Genomic DNA, 26,646 nt, shown 5'->3' on the forward strand with positions numbered 1-26,646 from the left:
GGCTACCCCCACTGTTTGTTGAAAGCTGACTAGGAAGGTGATCACATGATCCTAGGACAGCACAGCTGTCATAAATACATGCCAATTTTCAAGTATCCAAATACTGATCATGTGGCCATGGAAATGCTGCAATGGTCATAAGTATGAAAACCAATCATAAGTGTCGTAATTTTGAAGGGTCAATAAATGAATTATTGTAAGTCTAGTATTACCTACCTGTATGGCTCTACATTAGAAGGGTGAAGCTTCCATCAGTATGAAAGCATTATTAGGCTTTGCACAATGTGTCAAAACATCCACACCACAAATGACCAGAACCATGTTGAATTTGGACAATACTTGAAGGTCTTAAGTGGAGGTTAAAGTATTTTATTTAACCCTAACCCATTCTTTCTTTAGCCTTTGTCCATTCTTTTAATATGCAAATAAGAAGTTCAGGGAAGAACAAAAGGAATGTTGGCAGGTTATATTTTTGTGCTGTGCCCTTAATAGATGATGATAATGATGATGATTATGATGAATGGAGGGTTGCTCTTTTAAAATATATTGAAAAGTCTGTACAGGTTACTTGACTCAAAGTAATTCTGAATTAACTGCTGTAATCTTTTATGCTTATCTGAGACCTCCTCCTGAATAGAAGAGGGTAACCACTGAATCTGTGGTGCATTGGGAGACTACTATTTTTTTTCCTCTTAAAATTGGAGTTAGCAGTATGCCAGTGTCTCTAAGCTGGAAGTTTGGAAATAGGGCAAAGTGCTGGTGCCAAGAAGAGCATGTTACAGACTGTGTGACTATAGCTTTCTTTGTTTCCTCTGGTTGTTTCTTCCTAATCCATTTCTGCTATGGGGATTTGGGTCCCTGGAAAATATGCAAACCACAGCAGGACAAAATCTCCAGCAGAATTTGAGCCCTGAAAGATGCTTCTGTTTCTTAGGGCCAAGCTGATTGGCTCATAAGTTTCCTTAGGTAATTGCTTCCATCAGTAAGACAATGTTCATATAAATATCCAGCACAAATCTCTTACTTCGGTGCTCCGTCTTTGGCTCAGGAAAGGCTCCATTCTTTCCTGAGGAAAAAATGTCTAGCCGGTAAGTATCCTCTAGGATTTTCTATGAATAAAGATTTAATGCTGACCAAATAAGTCTAGTCCTGATGCTAGATAGCCTATTTCTAGAAGCAGGAGGGACATCCTGTATGCTGTCAAGCATTGTGCTAAGAATCTGAGGGATTTTATGGAAGGAAACAAGTTAAAATCCTATTGATGATGAAAAACTGAATATTTAGAAACAGTTTTTTCTCTACTTTTAACTATTGAAATTGAACTTATTGTATAAAGGTCTATTGAGTTAGACTTCCATTTAATAATAAAATTATTTGGTTGTTCTTAGATTAATTAGGTTTTTTTTCCTTTGAAGAGCAGAGCCACTTATGTTTCATTTATTAATCTTTCTGATTGTCTGACTTATGGAGAACTGTTGCTATTCAAAATTATATATACCTAGAGCTTCACTAGGCAAGCATAGCTGAAAACCTGATTTTCAAAAAAAAAAAAAAGGCTTAGGATGAGGCTACAGAAAATAATGCTACTGAAGGGTTCAGGTATATGCAAGAATGGGAAAATAATTGGCACATATAAGTGTACAATTTCATCTACTGAAGGAATTTTATATTGTTAGACTATTATACCTGCTGCTGAAAATATCCCTTCCTTCCTGAGCAGGTATCTAGAAACACAACAACTATGCTAAAACAAAAGACTTTCCAAATTTCTTCTTTCATCCAATTATTAGGAAAACTATTAAAGAAAATGCTAAATCAATCACTTTTGACTTTCTTAACATCTTGCAGATTTGAGCATCCAGCTGGTGGATACAAGAAGCTTTTTGAGACTGCAGAAGAACTGTCTTCACCAATAACTGCTAATGTTACAGGTTTGTGTCAGTCCCGATTAGCACATAGATAGGAGTCCAGTGTTACAGCCTAGCCTGGGAAAAAGAAATGGGAAATCATTTTTGTACAATTGTCAAGAAAACTATGGATGTGCCAATGTAGTCCTCATGAGTTGAGCTCACTTTGATGGCACCTTTACCTTTCTGCAGCTTTCTTTTGCCTTCATGAAAATAAAATTATTTCAAGATGTAGATAATGAAAATGAATAGGTAGAATTTACTGCAGAAAACCAAGCCCAGTTCACATAATTAAGACCATTTTCTAGGTGTTTAATATTGCCATTGCTACAGTACCTGGTCACTGGCCATGCTGGTTGGCATTGATGGGCTCTTAAGTACAAAATTTCAGAATGACATTAGATTGAACAAACTAAATTGTAATGTATTTTTTTTCTCCTTTTGATGATATCTCATTAGAATATTACAGAATATAAGGACTCATATGAAAACAATGGTTTTACACTATAGTTTGTGTTAATGCAACCTTGTTAAAATGGGAATCATTTTAGGGAATAAAAATGGATAATTCTAAACTACATTTTATTTACAATATTAGTTTAACTGCAGTAGATGTAAGGTTGAATTTTTGAATCTCTTCATTTCCACAAATGAAGAACTTGGTTTATACCTTGTTCTAACTATAAATTCTGCAGCAATTCAAGCTGAAATCATTATGTATCAGTCGGCTACAGTCATACAGTAGTTAAACTAGCAAGCAATAGGTACCAAAACACAGAGGGACTATTGTTAGAAAGTAATGAATTCCAGATGATATCAAGTTTCCTGTGTTACCCAAGATCAGAACTTCTGCATCTTTGTATCTATCCCCCATAAATGAATATTTAGGTCTAGGGCTTTTCTAAACACTTACATTGTGAGGGTATAATACAGGAGTCTCCAACTTAGTAACTTTAAGGCTTATGGACTTCAACTCCCAGAGTTCCTCAGCCAGGTTTGCTGGCTGAGGAACTGGGAGTTGAAATCCACAAACCTTAAAATTACTAAGGTTGGAGACCCCTGGTATAGTATAAAGTTATATGCTAAAAAGAGTCTTATTTGTATCAGAGATCCCAGCTGTTCTCACAGGTGGTCATAGGACTATAGCTGTTAATCTTGCTAGTGTTGAAAGAGCACACAAGCATTTTGGAATATGAGCTGCTCATTTCCAAGTGATTTACATCTTAAGAGAAAGTTTAGAGGTGAAGGAATGGTTTGGCAGTTATATAGGTAGTCCTTGATTTATGACCGCAATTAAGACCAACAAGACAGTTATTAAGAGAGTTGAACCCCATTTTACAATCTTTTTTGCCACATTTGTTAAGCGAGGCATTGCAGTGGTTAAATGAATCATGCAGTCCTTAAGTGAATCTGGCTTCTCCCATTGACTTTGCTTGTTGGAAACCAGCTAGGAAGGTTACAAATGATGAACACATGGCCCTGGGACAATACAACCATGATAAATCCATGCTGCTTGCCAAGGGCTTGAATTTTGATCATGTGATTATGGGGATACTGCAACAGTCATAAGTGTGAAAAACAGTAATAACTTAATTTTTCCAGTGCTGTTGTAACTTCAAACAGTCACTAAATGGACTAAGTCAAGGACTACCTATATATTCTGTTTTAAGATTGACCAAACTTTTTCTCAGTATAATCTTTCTTTCACTGGTTGTGTGCAACCAGAGGCCGAGCAGCAATTTGTTGGCAGTACTTAAATTAAATTATATGTATTAAGTAGGATTTGTGACCTAAATTGTCCCGTACCATATTCTGATACTATAAAACAGGGGTGTCAAATACACGGCCTGCAGGCCAGATGCGTCACATGCCGGTCACGCCCAACCCTGTTTTAGCTACCATTTTACCGAAGGGGGAAAAGGTCGCAATACGTTACGTGATGACACTAGTTTGACACCCCAGCTATAAAAGCAGCTCCATACAGAACATAGTACAGTAGTCCTGTCTGGATGCCAGTAATCTAGATAACCAAAGCGAGGTAACAATCTCCCACAAGCCACTTAACACTGAGTCCAAGAGAATGCCTAATTGTGCTTTGAAAAAGTTTAGACCTATCTCAGACCTGCTATAACCTTATATTCTTACTATAAGTAACCCTCCATTATCTAAAATATGTTTCAGAAAGATGTGGAATGGAGGTTTGTGAGGCAGGCAGATAACTAGGCAAATATCCAGCCTTGCAATCCCATATGTGGTCAATCCTGCATTTCCAGCCACCATAACTAATCCTGAGTAAGAGATTCTAGAAACTCAGTATTGGACAGTTTTAGCCATTTGACTAACAAGGTTGACTCAGCCTTCCATCCTTTATAAGGTAGGAAAAATGAGGACCCAGATTGTTGGGGGCAATAAGTTGACTTTGTATATAATATGCAAAAGGATGAAGACTATTGCTTGACATAGTGTAAGCCGCCCTGAGTCTTCGGAGAAGGGCGGGATATAAATGCAAAAAAAAGAAAAAGAAAAAGAAAAAAGAAAGAAAGAAAGCTGAACCCAACACCGCTCAGGAGTTGCAAGTAGTAATATATAATTACTACTATATAATTATATATAAGTAAAGTATCTTTACTTCAGATAGTGAAACCTCAATAGGACCTTCATTTCTCAACCTTTTTAGTAAATATTTTTTGCTGATTTGTAACAGGCAAGGTTCCAGTTTGGCTGAAAGGCAGCTTGCTCAGATGTGGGCCTGGTTTATTTGAAGTTGGATCAGAACCGTTTTATCATTTGTTTGATGGCCAAGCACTTCTTCACAAGTTTGATATCAAGGAAGGCCACGTCACTTATTACAGGAGGTAAGTTACACTTCCTGCCTATTTTCTCCATTCTACAGTCCAGCAACTCATCCAATCAAGCTGTCTATCTAGACCAGGGGTGTCCAAACTTGGTCCCTTTAAGACTTGTGGACTTCAACTCCCAGAGTTCCTCAGCCAGCTTTGCTGGCTGAGGGACTCTGGGAGTTGAAGTCCACAAGTCTTAAAGGGACCAAGTTTGGACACCCCTGATCTAGACCCATTCCAGTCCGGCTTCCGGTCCGGATATAGCACGGAGACAGCTTGGTCGCATTGGTGGATGACCTCTGGAGGGCCAGGGATAGGGGTTGTTCCTCTGCCCTGGTCCTGTTAGATCTCTCAGTGGCTTTTGATACCATCGACCATGGTATCCTGCTGCACCGGTTGGAGAGCTTGGGAGTGGGAGGCATCGTTTATCAGTGGTTCTCCTCTTATCTCTCTGACTGGTCGCAGACGGTGTTGACGGGAGGGCAGAGATCGACCGTGAGGCGCCTTACTTGTGGGGTGCCTCAGGGGTCGATTCTCTCGCCTCTCCTGTTCAACATCTATATGAAGCTGTTGGGCGAGGTCATCAGAGGCTTCGGGGTGAGTTACCAGCTGTACGCTAATGATACTCAGCTGTACTTTTCCACCCTGGGCCACCCCAACGAAGCCGTCGAAGTGCTGTCCCGGTGCCTGGAAGCCGTACGGGTCTGGATGGGGAGAAACAGACTTAGGCTCAATCCATCCAAGACGGAGTGGCTGTGGATGCCGGCACCCCGGTAGTCAGCTGCAACTGCGGCTGACTGTTGGGGGCGAGTCATTGGCCCCAACAGAAGGGGTGCACAACTTGGGCGTTCTCCTGGATGGACGGCTGTCGTTTGAAGATCAGTTGGCAGCCGTCTCCAGGAGAGCCTTTTACCAGGTTCGCCAGGATGCCTTATGCACAGTCACTCATGCTCTTGTCACTTCTCGTCTGGATTATTGCAATGCTCTCTACATGGGGCTACCCCTGAAGTGCACTCAGAGGCTTCAGTTAGTCCAGAATGCAGCTGCGCAGGTGATTGAGGGAGCCACACGTTGCTCCCGGGTAACACCGCTCCTGCGCAGTCTGCACTGGCTACCTGTGGTCTTTCGGGTGCGCTTCAAGGTATTGGTTACCACCTTTAAAGCGCTCCATGGCTTAGGGCCCAGGTACTTACGGGACCGCCTGCTGTTACCTTATGCCTCCCACTGACCCGTACGCTCACACAGAGAGGGTCTTCTCAGGGTGCTGTCCGCCAAGCAATGTCGGCTGGCGGCCCCCAGGGGAAGGGCCTTCTCTGTAGGAGCACCTACCCTCTGGAACGAACTTCCCCCTGGTTTGCATCAACTACCTGACCTTCGGACTTTCGCCGTGAATTGAAAACATACTTGTTTATTCAAGCGGGACTGGCTTAACTTTTTAAATTTTTAAATTTTTTGAATTTTAATAATTTTAACTGGGGTATTTTATTTTTGGGGTCAAATTTGATGGTTTTAATTTTTGGCCAATTATATAATATGTTATTTTAACTGTTGTTTTAATTTGTCTATTGCACTGTTTTAATCTGGCTGTACACCGCCCTGAGTCCTTCGGGAGAAGGGCGGTATAAAAATCTAAATAATAAATAAATAAATAAATAAATAAATAAATAAATAAATAAATAAATAAATAAATAAATAAATAAATAAATAAATAAATCTTATCAATTCATTAAAATCCAATTTACATCAAAAGTTTATTCTGTTCCAAAAACAGAATATGGATTTTTGACTGCTTAGGTTCTGTAAAATGAAAATCTGTTTCAGAAACTGTATGGAGGAAATATGAGAACTATAAAGCACATAAACAATGAATAAGTCAAGGTAGTCCTTGACTTATGATCAATCTACTTAGTAAACTTCTGATAATAGGTGACCTATTAAAGATCATTAAAGAATTCTGCATGTTTGCTTCCTTGCGGCATTTGCTCTTTTAACATGAATATCTGCAAGAGGAAAGCATGGCTCATGCAGAAGTCAATTGGACTTCTCTAATGCAAGTATTCCCATATTAAGTCCAAAGAAAGTAGGGCAGTTGTTGTATCATGAATGAATCTAGTTTCTTCATCCAGATTAAGTCTCTATTAAGTTTGCCTTCATCAATTCCAAAAGTCCTTTGGAACATTGCAACACTTTCTCTAAGATTATTGGGAGGAAATAAAAGGAAGATTTTTTTTCTTCTCATCCACATTCTGCTTCTTAGATATGGATGGAGTATTTACAAACCTAGGATTGCGTTTCATCCCAGAGATGGCTCTAGAATATATTAATAGAAGTGAGAAATGAGCTGGTAAGATGTAAGTAGAATGGAACACAATATATAAACTTGCTTTGTTTCTCCATAGATTTGTTCGAACTGATGCCTATGTTAGAGCAATGACTGAGAAGAGAATAGTAATCACAGAATTTGGAACATATGCTTACCCAGATCCATGCAAAAATATATTTTCCAGGTGAAAAAAAATAAAGGTATAATTATGGAAAGCCTGAAACATATTGTTGTATTAAGCAGCAATCTAGAAATAATCTATTTTCTTTGTGTCCGGCAGATTTTTTTCATACTTCCAAGGTGTGGAGATCACTGACAATGCCCTGGTGAATGTGTATCCTGTGGGAGATGATTTTTATGCCTGTACTGAGACAAACTTCTTAACAAAAGTCAACACAGAAAATCTGGAAACAATTAAAAAGGTCTTTTTTATAAATTAAAGACAGAGACAAATGAAAATTGGAAATGAGTATTCATGGCACACATATTGTATCACTTACAGAACACCTAAAATGGGAACAGTAATTGAAAAAGTATTTATAGATCATTTTATTGAAATAGAATAGAATAGAATAGAATAGAATAGAATAGAATAGAATAGAATAGAATAGAATAGAATAGAATAGAATAGAATAGAATAGAATAGAATAGAATAGAATTTTATTGGCCAAGTGTGATTGGACACACAAGGAATTTGTCTTGGTGCATATGCTCTCATTGTATATAAAAGAAAAGATACCTTCATCAAGGTACAACATTTACAACACTTAATGATAGTCATAGGGTACAAATTTAACACTATGATACAACACTTAATGATAGTCATAGGCAGTGGGGGGATTCAAGTAATTTAACAACCGGTTCTCTGCCATAATGATTTCTTGCAACCACCAGTTTGCCAAACTGCTCAGAAAGTTAACAACCAGTTCTCCCGAAGTGGTGCGAACTGGCTGAATCCCACCACTGGTCATAGGCTACAAATAAGCAATCAGAAAACAATCAATATCAGTATAAATCGTAAAGATACAAGCAACAAAGTTACAGTCATAAGTGGAAGGAACTGGGTGATGGATACGATGAGAAAATTAATAGTAGTGCAGATTTAGTAAATAGTTTGACAGTGTTGAGGGAATTATTTGTTTAGCAGAGTGATGGCATTCAGAGAAAAAACTGTTCTTGTGTCTAGTTGTTCTGGTGTGCAGTGCTCTATAGCGTCGTTTTGAGGGTAGGAGTTGAAACAGTTTACGTCCAGAATTTGAGGGGTCTGTAAATATTTTCACAGCCCTCTTTTTGATTCATGCAGTATACAGGTCCTCAATGGAAGGCAGGCTGGTAGCCATTATTTTTCTGCAGTTCTAATTATCCTTTGAAGTCTATGTCTGTCTTGTTGGGTTGCAGAACCAAACCAGACAGTTATAGAGGTGCAGATGACAGACTTAATAATTCCTCTGTAGAACTGGATCAGCAGCTCCTTGGGTAGTTTGAGTTTTCTGAGTTGGCACAGAAAGAACATTCTTTGTTGTCCTTTTTTGATGACGTTTTTGATGTTAGCTGTCCATTTTAGATCTTGCGACATGGTAGAACCTAGAAATTTGAAGGTTTCTACTGTTGATACTGTGTTGTCTAGTATTGTGAGAGGTGGAAGTATGGAAGGGTTTCTCCTAAACTCTACCATCATTTCTATGGTTTTGATTGTGTTTAGTTCCAGATTGTTCCGGTCACACGACGAGGCTAGTCATTCAACCTCCCGTCTGTATGCGGATTCATAATTGTCTTGAATGAGACTGATCACTGTTGTGTCATCTGCGAACTTCAGTAGTTTAACAGATGGATCTTTCGAGATGATATAATCTCCAATATGGTCTTATACAGAGCTGTATATTCTATCTGCTGATTAGAATCTCATTCAATCCTATTCTCGTTTAGTACAAGAATTACCAGAAAGCACTATTAAAAATAAAAATAAGACTGTTTAGAATTAATGCTAGAACCATATAAGATTTTGCAATTTAACAATGGAAGCAGAAGTGATGTTATAATTCCAGAGCAGTTATGTGATTTTTTTCCCCTTAGTAACCATAGCTCAGCAGTTGAATTGTTCATCCTATTTGTGGCCAGTAAGTGAAAGGGATATATATCTTTCAACCGAATGCTATGTGCTGGATGCAGATGAATGTAATTGCACTCCTGTAATAATATTCTATGATCCCTTGTATTCATCCCATCAAACCCAAAGAAAGTTTGGAATGGTATAGATCTCTCCTGCATGGACAAGAGAGTTGGACTAGAAGACCTCCAAGGTCCCTTCCAATCCTATTATTCTATGTTGTATGTTCTTTTAATCTTGTTGTTTACATTTTGAAAGAAAATAGTTTTTCTGAGCTGGATAGAGAATTATGGCCCTCTCTAAATTCACAAAAGTTGCACCTGTAGTTGTTCAGAAACTCATTTCCATTGCTATTCCACAAAGCATTTTCAGATACTGTATTTCTGAGCACAAAGGCTCAGTTTTGTAACAACATAAGGTTAAGATTCCTGTTCCACTGCCTTCTAGCCTAGGATATGCTTTCTATTCCCACCTAATTGATCAATCTACTGTAGTATGCTTTATTTAAAAATCACAAAATACAAATTTTTAAGGATAAGCAAATTATTATGTTTATTTTATTTAAAATCATAAAATACATTCAACACAATGTAATGTGCTTATAATGAATGCATTTTGTCGGTGGCCAATGTATGGATTTTCCCCAAATTACCAAATTACTCTGCTATATTCTTCAGGTGGATATCAGCAAATATATTTCAGTCAACGGGGTCACAGCACACCCTCATATTGAAAATGATGGAACAGTTTATAATATTGGCAACTGCTTCGGAAAGAATTTATCCTTTGCCTATAATATCGTAAGGATACCTCCCCTTCAAGCAGGTCTGTTCGCTTTCAAGCATCAGCTGCTAAAATCAGAATGTTTCTCCCTTCCAGTGCAGATTAAACCAACTTGATATAGATTTTTATAGCTAAAACTTTAGAATACTTTTATTTCTGAAAAAAAAGGCTTTTTTAATATTCAAAGAATCAAGACTTGTATTTAAATTCTGAATGCTTATTTATTCACTAGAATTTTTTTTCCTTTTTTTTAATGAATTTTTATTAATTAGCCTATACAACTAAACACAGATAAATGCATTGCCCACCTCCTTGTCTTTCTCAGATAAGAAAGATCCAATGACAAAATGCGAAGTGGTGGTTCAGTTTCCCTGCAGTGAAAGATTCAAGCCGTCTTATGTGCACAGGTAAAAGGCAATTCCACAAAAAGATGTATTTAAATACCTTAGGCATAGCTTTATAAAATATTTCTTTTATCATTTTACTTATTTAAGTTTTAAAACCATCTAATAGCCAAGATTATTACAATAAACATCCTAAAGCAGGGATCACCAACCTTTTGGACCTAAAAGACCATTAAATTCATGATTTTAAATCCCACGGACCACTAATACGATCTGCCTAATGACAGGCTGGGTGGGCGTAGCTAGGTGGTCATGTGAGTGGGTGGGCATGGCCAACTTGATGTTACTCGTCAAAGGGCGACTCGCCGGCCTTTACTCGCCCCTCCCCTTCTCTCCCAGCCCTTCCTCGCCTGCCAGCCCAGACTCCTTAGTACCCCAACAGGAAGCAGTTGTTAGAGCTAATTAACCACCACGAGAAAGTTGGCAAAATAGCCGGCTCAGTTCAAATTGGATCTGACTGCTCAGCAGAAGCACCTCATTGAGGACTAGGAGCATAGGCTTTCCAAGCAGAAGGAAGACCTGTGGGAGTGCAAGGCCAGGTACCGGCGCCTGGAGGGTCAGAGGGCTGAGATGGTCAGTCAGTTCCAGGCCATGATGCAGTCCCAATGGAACAAGGTCCTACGGCTCTTTGTCACCAGCGGCACTTCCCTCCAGCCTTCCTCCAAAGCCCCACACCAGGAGGCCGAAGCAGACCCCAAGTTGGAATTTCTTCCCCCCTCTGATCCACACAAGAAGACCCCTAAGGGGGAGATTCTCTGCAGCAATCCTGGCATGGGTGATTGCAAGGAGCTGTCATGGGCCAAGTTGGGACTGCTGCAACCCATCCTTTAGCAGCAGAACCATATGCAAGGGAGCTCAGAGCCCGATTGGAAGAAGTCCCATACTCCTGTGAAGATGGGGAAGGTCTCTGGTTCGCTGGCTTCCCACTCAGGCATACTTTGTTTCCCTCCACCCCTTTCCTGTTTTGTCTGCTGGATTGATGCAGGGGGACGTCAACCTAGCTTGACATTGGGGTGCTGTGTGCCCAGACCAGGCACTTTCTCTTGGCCTCCCGCCCATCTCTGCTTCTGTGATGCCTCCGGGTGGAGGCCCAAGAGAAAATGCCTGATCTGGGCACACAGCCTTTCAGGAACCTCTTTTGTGTTCCTTCTCTCAAGGAGAAGCAAGGAAAAAGAAGACGGAAAGACTGATGGTAGCTTGCTGACATCGGTGGGAAAGTCGGTACCATATTCCAGGGCTTTAGTCACAGGACTGGCCCATTGGTCATCCTGGAGCAGCTTCTTTACCCAGGTGCACAGGCCGGTCGGGGAGCTGCTGGGCAGCTCATGGTGGGGCTGGAAATCTCCGCTGTAGAGGGTGATAAATGCAATGTTGCAAGTGATGCAACGTGCAAGCAGTATCGCAGCCCTCGCTGGTTGGAATGAGGTAATGGTGCTGTTGCAGCAAGGGGGGGCAGCAGGACAGGTGGGCCGAAACGGCCGTGGCGATGACCGGAGCGAAGTGCCACTTGTCTGTGTGGCAACAGCATTCTGCCTTCGTCATGATACATTTGTGCCAGCTGGTAGTGCCAAGGCAGCCTTTGTTTCCCGCCACTTTGGGCTCGGAGTGGTAAGCCATATCCAGGAAGCACTACAGTGGAGAGAAGCAGCCAGTGCGGGCTCCATCTGCGTGGCCATTAAGCGGGATCGTATCGGGTCACTGCCGCCACCTCGGCTGGCCAGTCCCTCCCCATTGCTTGATTTGGGGCAGATGGTGTCTAGCAGGCCCAGGTGTGGTGGAGCAAACAACCTGGGGATTTGGGTGGCCTTTTCGGGATGCCTGCAGGCTTCTGAGGCCAGGGTTTGGCCTCCAGAGCGCTCCTCTCCTCCCAGGTGGCGGGAGTTTTGCGTGCTGCTCGCTGAGGCACCTGATCTCCTGTGACAGAGGGAGGGGCTGGAGCTACTAAACAGGAGGCCAAGCTAAGTGCCTGAAGGACCCCATCCCGTCAGTGGGAATCCAGGCGCTTCAGTGAGCGGCATGTGAAACTTCGGCTGGCTCCTTGAGAGATGGAGTTTGCAGGGGCTGATGTAACGCCCGGGCTGGCTACAACACAAATGTTCATTGCATGTATCTGGCCCAGGGGCCATAGTTTGAGGACCCCTGATTTAGTGCAATATAAAAAATGCAAATAATTTTTCTACGGACCACCAAAATTTTCTCATGGACCACCAGTTGGTGACTGCTGCCCTAAATAATACAGCCCAAGTTAAAACATATACAATCAAATCAAATACAAATAAAAGTGGGCAGGAACAAGACAATCATTGAAAAACAAATAATATGCATTAAAAGACTATTTTAAAATAAAAAATGCAGTTAAAACACTATATAAATACCCTGGGAAAATAGAAAGATCTTGACCAACGTCAAGAAGATGCTCCTTCAGATAACCTGGCCCTGAGAAGTTTAGAACTTTAAAGTTGAAAGCCAACACTTTGAATTTGACCCAGAAATGGACCAGCAGTCATTGTACTTGATAAAGTATTGGCCTAAAATAATTGTATTGGCCAGTTCTATTGATCAGTCCAGCTGCTTTAATCTGAAGCAATGGAAGTTTGCAGACCACTTTCAAAGGCAGCCTCACGTATAATGTTTTGTAATAACCCAACCTGGAAATTAAGAGCATGGGTAATGGTTGCATAGCTCTCTTTCCAAATAGTTGCAGTTTTTAGATAAGCTGAAACTGATGAAAGGCACTCTCCATCACTGAAGCTACCTGCACCTCTAGTGACAACGATGAATCTAGGTTCTGCCTCTCCCACCCCCAGCTATGAACCTGCTCCTTTGAGATGAAGATCCCTCCAGTCCTACATGGACCCAGCATTCTTGTCATTTGTATAAAACAGTGTTTACTGAGTTCAAATTTGACACTGATACATTTAGCCCAACAAGAAGCAAACAAGAAACTATTGGCATTTGAAAAATGAACCTACATTTTGAATCTCATGTACATATGCAAAATGCTATGCTATCTCATATACGATCATCAACTGTCTTTCCTAACAGTTTTGGGCTAACTCCGAATTACATTGTGTTTGTGGAAACTCCAGTGAAAATTAATTTGCTCAAGTTTCTTTCTTCCTGGAGTCTTTGGGGAGCCAACTACATGGACTGTTTTGAGTCGAATGAAAAGATGGGGGTAAGTTTTTTAAATTTATTAGTCCCTTTGCCATGCTCTGTATGTGTGTTTGTGCATGTATGCATGCATAATTGTGTGTATTCATGCATGTGTAATTGTGTGTGTGTGTGTGCATATGCGTGTGTATCAGCTGAAACTGATGAAAGGCACTTTCCATCATCAAAGCTATTTAAACATATAATTACACCCGCACAGATGCATATACACATATACACAATGACACAAGAATATAGTTTTATTATTTAACAAAGTTTTAATAATATTTAATTTTTAAAGGTATGGATGCATGTTGCTGACAAGAAAAGTGGGGAGTACCTCAATATCAAATACAGAACTTCACCTTTTAATCTTTTTCATCATATTAATACTTATGAGGATAATGGATTTCTTATTGTGGATTTATGTACATGGAAAGGGTAGGTACTGAAAAACCTATGTGTACAGAAAATGATACAACTATAATTAAAAGCAATCTTCCTAGCCCAGTTACTGGACTCCAGATGCCATAATCTTCTAGCTGAGGATATATTTGAAGAATGTTAGTTCAGAAAACTGGCTTTTGAATAACTTCTATATATTCATTTGTTTTCAATTATCCTTTCTTCATATATTTGCAGTATAACAGATTGCTTTCAGGGATTATCACATTAGTTTATTATTATGTTCAAATGAGTATACAATAACAGAATAAAGTCAAGAGGTAGTTAATTTAGTGGCACACATAAAAATAGAAGAAAAAAGAAAGGAAGCACACAAATATAGGACTAGCATCAGTCTGCCTTTGACAACCACAGTAAGGAACTCTGATTGAATAGAAGGTAAAATTTATTCTTAACAGTACAAGTGACATTTGTTAAAGGTCAGTTTTTCTTTTTAAGGGTAAGAAACAAAGTAGACTGTGTATCAGCATACACAGAAAAATGCTGTGATGACAAAGAATTTAACAAAATATATGTGACTTTTCATGAGATACTTTAGGATATTGAAAAGGTCCTGATTTGGCTAGTACTAATAGTTTTATTAATTTTCTTGTGGTTACTTTTTATTTATTTATATGGCACCTTTATTATTTTTATAAATAACTGAAGGATGCAAACCTATCCAGCACACTTTTCTCCTCCTATTTCCTCCACAAGAACAACCCAGTGAGGTTGGTTGGACCGAGAGTCAGTGCTTGGTGCAAAGTCACCCACTTGGCTTGCATAGCTAAGGAGGGACATGAACTCATGGTCTTCTGCTTTCTAGCCTTGTGCCTTAACCACTAGACCATAGCTATACTTGATTTGGGTGCCATTAATAGAAAAATATAAATTTACATACAGTGATATTTTTGGCACATACATTTCAGTGACCCAGAAATTATTATTCTGCCATAGTCAAATAGGTAGCTGTTAGGCTAGATCCCATGACCTGTTCATTGAGAAGCTGATGCCTTTTATTCCTCTATAGATATGAATTTGTTTACAATTACTTATACTTAGCCAATTTACGAGAAAACTGGGAAGAAGTGAAGAAAAACGCACAAAAAGCTCCTCAACCTGAAGTTCGACGGTATGTCCTTCCCTTAAATATTGAAAAGGTAAGAATTAAGTATTATACACTGAAAAGAAAACCAATATTTTGCACATGTAATGTGTACAGATATTGCCAGTAAGGACTTCATAGAGAATGCAATGTACATTGGGATGGTTGGGTGTGTGTTAATGTTCAGACGTTCTTTGCAATATTATTTTCAAGAGCAATATTTTGTATTTTCCCAAAGAATAAGAGGCATTTGCATACAGGAATAATAAAAAAGAATGTTTTGAGAGAACATGATTGAATTAGTGTTTCAGTTTCCCTCTTAAAACCAAGACTTTTAAAAAAAGAGTTCCTGAGATCTTTTACTTATATTGTTGGAAGAATAGATGGAATGTTGAAAAATGGGACACAGTATAGAATGTTTCTTCTTACTTTCTTTTTGTGGGCGATGTTCTAGGCTGATACGGGGAAAAATCTAATCACATTGCCTAATACAACAGCAACAGCAATTCTGCACAGTGATGATACCATATGGCTGGATCCAGAAGTTATTTTTTCAGGACCACGACAAGGTAAGGCTAAGCTCAGCAAAAAGCAAAAAAGACCATCCTAACAAATACAAGAAACCAATTAAATGTGTTTGTTTTGCTTTATAGCATTTGAGTTTCCACAAATAAACTATGCAAAATATTCTGGGAAACCTTATACATATGCATATGGTCTTGGACTGAATCATTTTGTTCCAGACAGAGTAAGTATTAGATATTAATAGACTAGATTTGTTTTTGCAAAAAGGCAAAGGAAAGTCTAAAGCAAAACTATTTTATATGGTTCATAGGAATATACAAGATAGGTGCATCATCTTGAACTGCTTCTTTTGCTATTCAGGTTATTATTACATTTACTTTTAAGTCTATTTCCAATTTAACAGGAAAATAATATCATTGTTGGAGAGAGGGAATGCTCCATTTTCCCTAGGGTGCTAAGGGAGTCACACATACGGTACTTTGCAAAGCCAACTCTGGATGCCTATCTTTATTATAGGAAAAAAACATATCAAGTATGAAATCCATAGATAGCAACTATACAACAAATTTTTCTTCCAGGTCATAGTGTCTCGACAGCAGTCACAGCTACCATAATGCGAAAGGGTTGAGTTTCTCATAAAGCTCTGCTCCTAATAGATTTCCATTCAAACAGATTACTTGCATTGCTCATCCTAGCTCAATCTGCTCCTGAGCTCAAACTATCAAGAAAATACAATGTATTTGACCAAATGAACAGATGCAAATGTTTCATACTTCGATAAAAAATAGATTTTATGCCTTCTGAGACTTGCATTAAGTTTCATCTTTGAGCATGCTGTACAAAACCAAATAGCCTTTAAAATGTAGCCAATTCTAACTTATCTGTTTTGTGTTCTGGGACAAATCTGACTTGTATTTGAACAAAATACAAAATATATTCTTTTTAGGCACTAAAATAATATATATTTTGTTATGCTGTTCTACAAAAGATTATGAGCCTCTTGTAAGCCTGAATTTTCACTTTCAATATAGGGTGATCAAATCAAGGTGACAGCTCCCTATCTCTTGATTATATTGTTGTGGTTCCAGCTTATGCCTCATCTTATTCCATTCATAAACTGCTCAAGTCCATTGTGGCTCAGAGTCACATACAATATACAAAATTTAAATTTTAAAATTTACAATAAAACAATACTGTTTTACATACAAAAATATTGTCCAAAGAAATTGGCCATCATTTCAGATCAGACAACCCACAAGGATTGGCTGTTCTCTCTAGCCCAAAGCCTGGGAAAAGAGCCAGTCTGAGGGACTCATCTAAATATGGTTGGGGTGAGGTTCGTAAGAATATCAGGGGAAAGCTATTGCAGTGGGCAGACACTACAATACAAAAGGTGGCATTACTTCATTGATGGGACCCAGAACTTGCCAATTTTGCCAGACTATATAAGGCACAGGTGTCAAATTCACGGCATCACATTGCCGTCATGTGACTTTTGGCAACGTTTTTCCCATTCACGGAGCTGGGGTGAGCATGGCCTGCACATGATGCATCAGGCCCACAGGCCACCAGTGCTATGTCAAGAACGGCTTCATAGATGACAATACCATAAACTGCACCTGGAAGCCTGCTAGTAAGCAGTGCAAAGACTATGTTGTCTGACATAATTAAATGGGCATACCAAGAACCTGAAAAAATTACATGGGCACACCAAGGCATCATCATCTGTAGCTTCCAGATGGTCTTCAAGTGCAGCCCCAGGTATAGTGCATTGCAAAAATCCAAACATAAATAACCAAAGCACATATGTTACTGCCTTAAGAGCCTCTTAGTCCAGCTACGAGCACAATTGGTGCATCAATTGAATCTGTGCAAAGGCCAACATCACCATGGCTGCCATCTCCTGAAGCAGAAATTGTGAGTCCAAAAGATCCCTAGGTGAAATGCCAGCCCCAGAAGGCATAGTACAATCCCATTTAGAACTAAAGATGGAATATCTCCAGATCAGGTTGATCCAAATAAACTCTTAACCAAAAGAGTTAAGTTTTAATCTTCACTTTTTAAAATGCAGTTCATTTAAATGCACTATAGCAGCAAGAAACAACAAAAAGCAGAGCAGACCAAAGCTTAAACAACCAACCTTAGCAGGATTATCAATACAAATGTAAAGTACAACAATGTATGGTAGTCCTCAAGTTACATCTATTCACTGAATGATGTAATATTTGAAGTTACAAAGGCACTGAAAAAAGTGACTTATGACCATTTTTCATGCGACCACTCCAGCATCCCTGTGGTCATGTGATGAAAATTCAGACACTTGGCAACTGGCATATATTTATGATGGTTGCAGTGTCCTGAGGTCATGTGATCACCTTTTGTGACCTTCTGACAAGCAAAGTCAATGGGGGAGCCAGATTCACTTAACAACCATGTTACTAGCATAACAACTGCAGTGATTCACTTAACAACTGTGGCAAGAAAAGTCATAAAATGGGGCAAAATTCACTTAACAACTATCTTGCTTAGCAAAAAAAAATTTTTGGCTCAGTTGTGGTTATAAGTTGAGGTCTACCTAAATGTGCACTGACAGAATGGGACAACTTGCAGCGACCACGGCCATCTCGCTGTAGATGGCCAATTCACTGCAGCCTTCTTGCCATAGCCAACGTGCCATGGCCAACTCGCTATAAGAAAACTCACCACAGGACAACTCATTGCAGCACAATCCACATGGGGTAACTCCATGCAATAAATATTATCTGTTACTGTTTCTTTGACATTATTTCCATTGATAAAAATGGAAAATAATGAATTGATGTTCAAAACATTCAAAATTGCCATTTTAAGATTGGAAGATTTAGGAGCCAGAAAGTTTTATGCATCCTACTAGTGATGCATTGACTTCTTTACCAGCCTTTTTAGAAAAATGCATTTTTAAAAATGAAAATCTTCTTTTTCCAGCTTTGCAAAATGAATGTTAAAACTAAAGAGACATGGGTATGGCAAGAACCAGATACATATCCTTCTGAACCAATCTTTGTTCCTCACCCAGAAGCTATAGAAGAGGATGATGGTAAAGTTATGACATTTTGATTAAAGTTGAGAAAAAGGCTTTATCCAAATTTGGATAAATTCATATATATATATATATATGAAAAGGATTTAATAAATAATTAAACCCACTAAATATTCCCTGGGGGAATCAGTATATTTCTGAATTACTGTATTTTCAAACCTACTATCTGTGCTAAAGTTTTTGTGTTTCTTTGTTTAAGTAATTTGCATTTATTTTGATACAGGTATTATCCTGAGCATAGTCATCAGTCCTGGCTCTGGACCAAAGCCTGCCTATCTTTTGATCCTGAATGCAAAGAATCTGAGTGAGGTTGCCAGGGCACAGGTGGACATAAATATCCCAGTTACTTTCCATGGACTCTTCAAAAAAGCATGATGTCTGTCTTGTCCATCAATCTTTCTTTTTCATACAATGTGCAGAACAACATAAAGCATTCTGCTAATTATCTGCCAGTGATTTGCAAAATTAGTTTAACATTAATCATTTCCTGTGCTGAGGCCCAATTTTAATATTTTAATACTTAAGAAAGTATCCATTTTTAAGAATGCTTTCCTGACTGTAATGTACCATAAATAAGGATAATTAAATGTTGTTAATACTGTAGATTCTGATGAACAGCATCAGCATTATAATCTCAGTAAACTTCAGATAAACATTTACAATTTAAAAGTGTTAACATTGTTTGGTAATAGAACATGGGTGAAACATAACAAATAACCTTGAACTCTGGCAGATTAAGTAGTGAATAATTAGAAATAAGTATTTAGCAAATTATTAGTTCAGAAACAACTTTAGATTTCTTATATTTTTAATATTTGAACATAAATTATTTTTAAAAATTAAAATGAAATAATTCATCTTTTTCACTTATCAGAGAAAATGATATTTTGAATTTGATCTCTCTGATACCTTAAACATCTTTATCTTACAAATAATGATTTGTCTAATAAAAATTATGTAAAATGTGAATATTTTTTTTTTAAATAGTCATAACTTCTCCTTATCTTCAACTGTACTATAGGTAGTCCTCGGCAGTTCATTTAGTGATGGTTCAAAGTTACAACAGCCCTGAAAAAAGTGATTTATGACCATTTTTCACACTTACAACCATTGCAGCATCCCCATGGTCACATGATCAAAACTTAGCAGCTTGGCAATTGACTAATTTATGAAGGTTGAAGTGTCCTGGAGTCATGTGATCACCTTCTGTGACTTTCCGACAATCAAAGTCAATAGGGAAGCCATATTGACTTACAGCCAGTGGTGAAACGTAAAATTTGTTACTACTGGTTCTGTGGGCGTCGCTTGGTCAGGAGGGGTAATGACTGGGTGGGTGTGGCCAACTTTTTTTTTAATTTTTAAAAGCATTTTTTCTACAACCTCTTCGGTTTAATGCTTTTAATAGGCTCCTCTGACAATCCCAGCTGAGTAGCACGATCACCAGAGGCTTTTTTTTTTTAATTTTTAAAAGCATTTTTTCGGCTGAAGAAAAAATGCTTTTAAAAGTAAAAAAAAAAAAACCTCTGATGATCACACGACTCAGCTGGGCATGGGGGGAGGGGGGCCAGGGATTTTTGCTACCAGTTCTCCGAACCACCCGCCGCCATCGTTACCAGATTGGGCGATCCGATCTGAACCGGGAGCATTTCCCCCCTGCTTACCACCTTTTTACTAACTTGATAACTGCAGTGATTCACTTAACAACCATGTTAGGAGTCATAAAATGGGGAAAAATTCACTAAACAAATATTACAGATATGTTGGGCTCTAGTGTGGTCATAAGTCAAGGGCTACCTGTATTTGTATCTTCAGATTTGAACACCTACATATTCACAGTATGTTCTGTATATGTATGTTCTGGGAAGTGAAAACCTTTATAACTAGAAAAAGGGTTTTGATATAATTGGTGAAAAGATATGAGAAGATTCCATAAAAAGTATATTGCTCTACATCTGGCGCGCGTGCACACACACACACACACACACACACACACCTTGAACTTCTGGATTAATCTATTATAAGGATTGAGGTGCTGGGAGCTAGTCTTTGGCATTTTTGAAGTTTTTTTCAAAGTTGAAAAAGTTAGTGTCAATTGCTTTAAATCTTTGAGACTTTAAAAAAATTCTTGATTATATAAATTATACATAATAGTGTTCTAACATTGGAGTTACATTGGGAAGTAAAAAGTACTTTTCTTCTATATTGTTGCCAAGATCACAGATGGATGTGTCACATTGGGTAGAAGAGTCAAGATTGACTTGAGAGTGTCTGTACTTTTACCTATAGCATATAAATAAGAAAAACACATGATTAAATGGCAAACATATAAATATTTGTTACATCCAGGTACTTTTTATATTGTGATGCCATAATGGTATTTTACTGGCAACTTTAATGTATTATTATTTGACATCAGCCCAATCTGATACTCAAACTCAGTTATTTATAAGCCAACTTACTTGCTTACATTCTCATGATAGGAAAAGAAGATTGTTGCATGGACACTATCCGGTATCTTTGTTGCTTCATAATTCTTAAACATTGTCCAATAACCTGTCAAAAGATAAAAATTAGTATCAGTGATAATGTTGAATTCAGATCAAGAGAGAAAAAGTAGGATAATAAATACAGAGGTTTCCATGTGCATTATCAAAGCCATGTGCCAATGAGAAAGAATGGATATCTCAGGAAAGAGACAATATAGGACATGTTGAAATTAGTGAAAAAAAATGCTGCATTTTAATCACAGATTCTCTTATATATTTAATACAATTAATATGAAAAGAGCATATACATTTCTCAGTGATCAATACCACTAGCACAAACATTAGAAATATGAAATCAGATGCATGATAATTAGTTGGATGATATTTATAGAGGAAAACAGATTTATTCAATTTTTTTAATAGGAACCAAATTAATATTCAATTTTGACAGAGAATTTTAAGATCAAATGAAATTAAGATAATCCTATAAATATGTATTACAGAATATACTATTAATGTCTTAAAGAATCTTTATCCCAAAATTCAGATATTTGAAACAACTGCTGGTTTGTACAAATAGAACAGTCCTAGACAATTTTAGTCTAGGGTTTTTACATTCCTGATTACTACATTCTCTGAAACACTAATGTTTCTCATCATGACACCAACATGAGCCATATTTTCTTCATAGAAAAATATCCACTACATTTTAATTTCGCATAAACAAATGGCAATAACTTCTGATATTCCACTACAAAAAATGTACTGCATTAAATGTAGTTTTAAAACAGAAGAAAAGCCAGGATGGATACACTACCGCCATATTGGTTCTATCAGCAATTATCGTAAGTCTGCAATCTTAGCACTATACCCTTCTTAAATGTGCCTCTGACATTGTGGCCCAATTTTCACCAACAACTTTCTGTAAGAGACAATTAAAGACAGGATGAAAACTGTCTAATACCACAGGTTTCTTGAGAAAGAAAGGAGCACTGCCTCCTTAAGTGCTGACAAGACTATTCTCTCCTTCAAGGATAATCCATCACTACCTGGATCCAATAATGTATTATCTTTTCAAAAATCTTGATCTACCAGGAGGCACACGGATCTAAAACATACCGTATTTTTCTGAGTACAAGACGCACCTTAGTTTTTGGGGAGGAAAATAAGAAAAAAGCTGATTGGCAGGTAGATTGGCCTCCCGGAATACCCCCAATCAGCTGTTCCCAGAGGTGTATTTTAGCAACAGGTTCCTTGGTTGTGAGCTCTGTTCCTTGCTTTTTTTTAACTTTTTTTTCCTGCCTTTGAAACACTGTTTCAGAAAAAACTTTTTTCTGCCTCTGAAAGCCTCCAAAACAGAACTTCAGAAAAAAAGCCTCTGAAGCTGTTTGGGGCTTCTTTTCTGAAGCTCTGTTTGGGGCTTTTTTTTCTGAACCTCTATTTGGTGGGGGGGGGTTTGGTTTTTTTTCCCTGAAGCTCTGTTTAGGGGCTTTTTTTTCTGAAGCTCTGTTTGGGGGCTTTTTTTCTGAAGCTCTGTTTCGGGGCTTTTTTTCTGAAGCTCCATTTGGGGGCTTCTTTTCTGAAGCTTCTTTCAGCCTCTGAAAACTCCATTTGAGAAGCTGCGTGAGCTACATTTGGAATATAAGACGCATCCAGATTTTCACCCTCTTTTTTGGGGGAAAAAGGTGTGTCTTATACTCCAAAAAATACGGTAGTTGGCTGTGCTTACAGTCCCGAGGACCTTGTCTACCTCTTCAGTCTATATAACCAAGTCCATATAACTAACTTCCTAACCCAGGTGCCTTTGAGATTGTTACGTTGAGTCCAACTAAAAATGAAACAAAGTAACTTTAACTAATAGATGCTTTAAATAACCTACACATAGCCCCATGGATGTTTCACCACCCCCTCCTTACCAAGGAGGGATTGAGTTACCTCAAACAGGATTGCTGGCTTTCTGCAGACATGATAAGAAAACTATTTATTTTGTCGCTTTTATTATTACAAAGTAATTCTTAACAAACCATTATTTACTTGGGGTTTTTTGTTTGTTTTTTGCTCTTTGCATACCTTGCTTTCCACTTTGTCTGAGTGAACTTAAAGGAATTTATTGTTTTAAAAGAATGTTTCATTATACTCTTCATCATATGAAAGACTATTGCACAGCTATCTCTTGTGGTTACAGGTTTTCACAAGATTTTCAGAATTCCTGCTTTTCTGGGTTTGGAACAAAAAAATCCAAAAAAGGACACTTATTTGTCTTTCCTAAGAACAGCAATAAAGGTACCTTGATAGAAGAGATAAGTGCTCCAGCTGGACAAACTAGGAATGTAAGGAGGATTACTCTGATTACTGATAGTCTACTAATCTACTCTACAGTAGTCCACAGATTCTTTCTTTTTTAAACTGGGCAATCTTGGGAAACTTTTTACCAACAAAGTAAAATCATCATGTCTACCAAGTTCATAACACTGGTTAATAATAAAATAAAGAAGAAACATACTACAAATTAGACTTTTCAAACCAAAATGCCTTCTGAAAGTATAGGTATCCATCTCCAAACTTTCTACAGACATGGCCATAGGTGAGATAACAAGAATTAAGATTAACATATCCAAAGGATGCCCAAGTTGAGATAGATTTCATGATCTCCATATTGTTTTCAAATCTAAGAAAGCAACTGATTTGTCTGGAAAAAGAAGCATTGTGTTGAATACTGCTCAATGTACAGCAATGGATAATTCAGTCTATGATATCTGGTAAGATTAAGGAACTAAAATGACACAGCTGATTTTAAAAGGAAAAATAAACTGCAATTTAAAAAATGAGCTTTTGGAGAACAAAAAGAAAGAAAAGTCCTAAAAACACATTTAGTGCATACCTTCCTTGAACTCTGGGGCAAGATTACTCCATCATCCCAGATCCTGGCAGAGGAGTAAAGTGCATTACTTTCATTTTGCAGCCTGAAAATATAAGAATTTGTTTTTTAACAGACACATTGCTATATCTTCAGGTTTATATAAATGAAGATTCTGTATGGAATTATTAAGAGCTTACAGAGGTTTTCTTTTCAAGAATGAGAAGCAAAGATTGATTATTAGGTATGTGCAAAACCTGCTGTTGTGAGAATGCAGTGTTCGGGATGGGTGAAATCTAAAAATTTTCCCTACCAGTTCTGTGGGCGTGGCTTAATTGGTGGGCATGGCTTGATGGTCAGATGGCTGAGTGGGCGTGGTCAATAACAATAAATAATAAAAATAATTAACAAAGTATACAAAACAATAAGAGATACCAAAAACCAACTTTCACACTTTACACAACACAACACAACTGACTCACACAATGTAAAAGCAGCTGCACTTCACCCAAAATGGCCCCTGCAACAAGCAGGAACCTCACACTTTCACACTTTACACACACACAACACAACTGACTCACACACACACAAAATGCCACATACAGCTTTGTGAGATTTTGTGTGTTTGTGTAGTTAGAGTGAAACACTACAGAAGCACACCAAATCTCAGAAAGCTGCACAAATATTTTATTTTATTATTTTATTTTATTTTTTTAGATCAGGGGGTCTCCAACTTTAGTAGCTTTAGGTTTGTAGACTTCAACTCCCAGAGTTCCTCATTCAGCAAAGCAGGAAGTCAAAGCAGGCTGTAATCAGTAGCTGAAGTAAGCATTGCATTGCCAGCCCGAAAGGAGCAGTAATTATAGGTGAGGAGGGGGCATTGGGTGGGCACGGGTGGGGGCTCTTGTAAGTAGGGGCTGTTAAAAAGTGGTTTTAAAAGCCTGCTAGGATCAGGAAACTTCTCTGGGATCGCCAGAGGGAAAAAAGTTTTAAAGTCAGCTCCTCTGACGATCTCACCTGAAGTTCCCTCATAGCAGCCCAGAACCTCTTAAAATAATTATTTTAACATGTAGAAAACATGTTTTTTAAGGTTCTGGTGATGAGGAACTCAGCTGGGATGGCCAGAGGAGCCTTTTAAAGCCCTTCCCCTTTTCCTTTTTGTCCCCTTCGGCTGAAGAGCTTTTTTAAAAAAAAACTTTTAAAGTGTTCTGATGATCCCCTGCTCAGCACCGCAATCATTAGAGGTTGGTTTTGTTTTGTTTTACTTTTAAAGACATGTTTTTGGCTGAAGAAAAACTTTTAAAAGTTAAAAAAAAGCCTCTGCTGATGGTGCGGCTCAGCAGGGGCAGGGGAGGCGGGGCCAGGGATTTTTGCTACCGGTCCTCCGAACCAGCAGCTGCCATCGCTACCCAATCGGGGGAGCCGGTGCGAACCAGGAGCATTTCACCCCTGGTTCGGGAAAATTCTGAAATATTCCATTTCTCCTCTGGATCACATTGATTCTGCTATCAGATGGTGGTTTCTGAAAGTTAACTTTACGAGTTAGGAGCAGTCTATGCTGTTCTGGAATATATAGACCAAACCAGATCTGTTTCTGTCTAAGTCACCATGAAATGACAAATGCACCATGAACAGCTATTTTGCACCGAACCCTTAGAATCCCAACAGCTATCAAGACAAACATTTCAGTTTTGGCTCATTTTGATCAGTTCCTCAATTCATAAATGCTCTCCAAAATACAATTAAAAATATGTCCTTCACTGCCAAAATCTGTCCATTTGTAATATAGTTATTTTGCCAAAGCATATTAGCACAAAAGATGCAGTAAAGACACTTCAAATGTTTAAAGTTTAGGAGTTACACATTGAAATGTCAATGCTTTAATGTTTTAATACACTTACTTTCCTTTTAATAATTTTAAGTCTATTTCTGATTCTGAATAGTTATTGTTCCAGAGCTGTGTGAATGTGAAACTACGTCTTGAATCCACAAGGGCAATTCTTGCATTTGGCCAAAGAAACAGAAAGTTTGGATCAAACGATCTTCCACACTGAAAAGGTTAATAATATAAAAGCAATGAATTCAGAACAAAGCTCATTTTAAGTTAGCTGAACAAATTGATGACTTATGGATAACACTTAAAGTCACAGAAAGACTAGGAAACATAATGCACTTGGCTCAAAATTTACGTAGGATCAGGGTTGACAGTACATGGATGGAAGATATCCAAGAATAGCAAGGATGCAAGACATTATTGTTAAGTTAAAAACATCCTGAAAGAAGGAAATGACAAACCACTTCCATATTACTGCTTAAGAATATTAAATGGATACGTCCATTTCATCACCAAGAGATGGTCTTCATTTCAGAACGTAATTTTTATCTTAGTAATTGCATGGAAATACTTAACAGGTTCCACGTTACAGACCTAAAATGACTGCAACAACTATAGCACTAATTAATGTGTATATTTTATGGAAAAATATCATGAAGCTGTTAAAAAGGAGGGAGTTCATGTCAAAGCTCACTTTTGCTCCTAAGCTATTAATTGTTGCAAACCGACTGAAAACCAGCATATGAGTTATTTTACATTATTTTTATTATATAATAGAGACTGTTTGGAGTTGGTGATT

General features: G+C 38.2%; 2 protein-coding genes across 8 annotated transcripts in view; one reads left to right on the top strand and one right to left on the bottom strand.

Moving 5' to 3' along the window:
* The first annotated feature begins 1,077 nt into the window (after positions 1–1,077).
* Positions 1,078–19,045, top strand: RPE65 (retinoid isomerohydrolase RPE65). Its single transcript, XM_058176663.1, has 14 exons — positions 1,078–1,088; positions 1,849–1,931; positions 4,612–4,762; positions 7,147–7,254; positions 7,351–7,492; positions 9,855–10,002; positions 10,286–10,367; positions 13,410–13,542; positions 13,819–13,958; positions 14,992–15,121; positions 15,521–15,635; positions 15,720–15,814; positions 18,556–18,667; positions 18,894–19,045. Exons 1-14 carry the CDS (start codon positions 1,078–1,080, stop codon positions 19,043–19,045), a joined length of 1,602 nt encoding a protein of 533 aa, XP_058032646.1.
* A 415-nt stretch (positions 19,046–19,460) lies between these two features.
* LOC131193945 (methylcrotonoyl-CoA carboxylase beta chain, mitochondrial-like) overlaps positions 19,461–26,646 on the bottom strand; it is a 32,845-nt gene continuing 25,659 nt past the window's right edge. For 6 of the 7 annotated variants that reach the window (XM_058174407.1, XM_058174409.1, XM_058174408.1 and 3 more), the window contains 4 exons: positions 25,915–26,063; positions 24,038–24,119; positions 21,130–21,223; positions 19,461–20,950 (listed from right to left, as the gene is read on the bottom strand). In XM_058174407.1, the coding sequence (XP_058030390.1) occupies positions 21,134–21,223; positions 24,038–24,119; positions 25,915–26,063 (321 nt within the window). In that variant the 3' untranslated portion in view covers positions 19,461–20,950; positions 21,130–21,133. The remainder of the gene's footprint in view (positions 20,951–21,129; positions 21,224–24,037; positions 24,120–25,914; positions 26,064–26,646) is intronic. The other variant, XM_058174411.1, reaches the window with a different exon arrangement.

This window comes from Ahaetulla prasina, chromosome 3, assembly GCF_028640845.1.
Source record: "Ahaetulla prasina isolate Xishuangbanna chromosome 3, ASM2864084v1, whole genome shotgun sequence".
NCBI lineage: Eukaryota > Metazoa > Chordata > Lepidosauria > Squamata > Colubridae > Ahaetulla > Ahaetulla prasina.

What these genes read in the sequence shown, in the direction of transcription:
- RPE65 (XM_058176663.1), top strand. An exon ending in AATAACTGCTAATGTTACAG is followed by an intron (nt 1,932 to 4,611) that starts GTTTGTGTCAGT and finishes GATTTGTAACAG; the next exon opens with GCAAGGTTCCAGTTTGGCTG. An exon ending in CACGTCACTTATTACAGGAG is followed by an intron (nt 4,763 to 7,146) that starts GTAAGTTACACT and finishes GTTTCTCCATAG; the next exon opens with ATTTGTTCGAACTGATGCCT.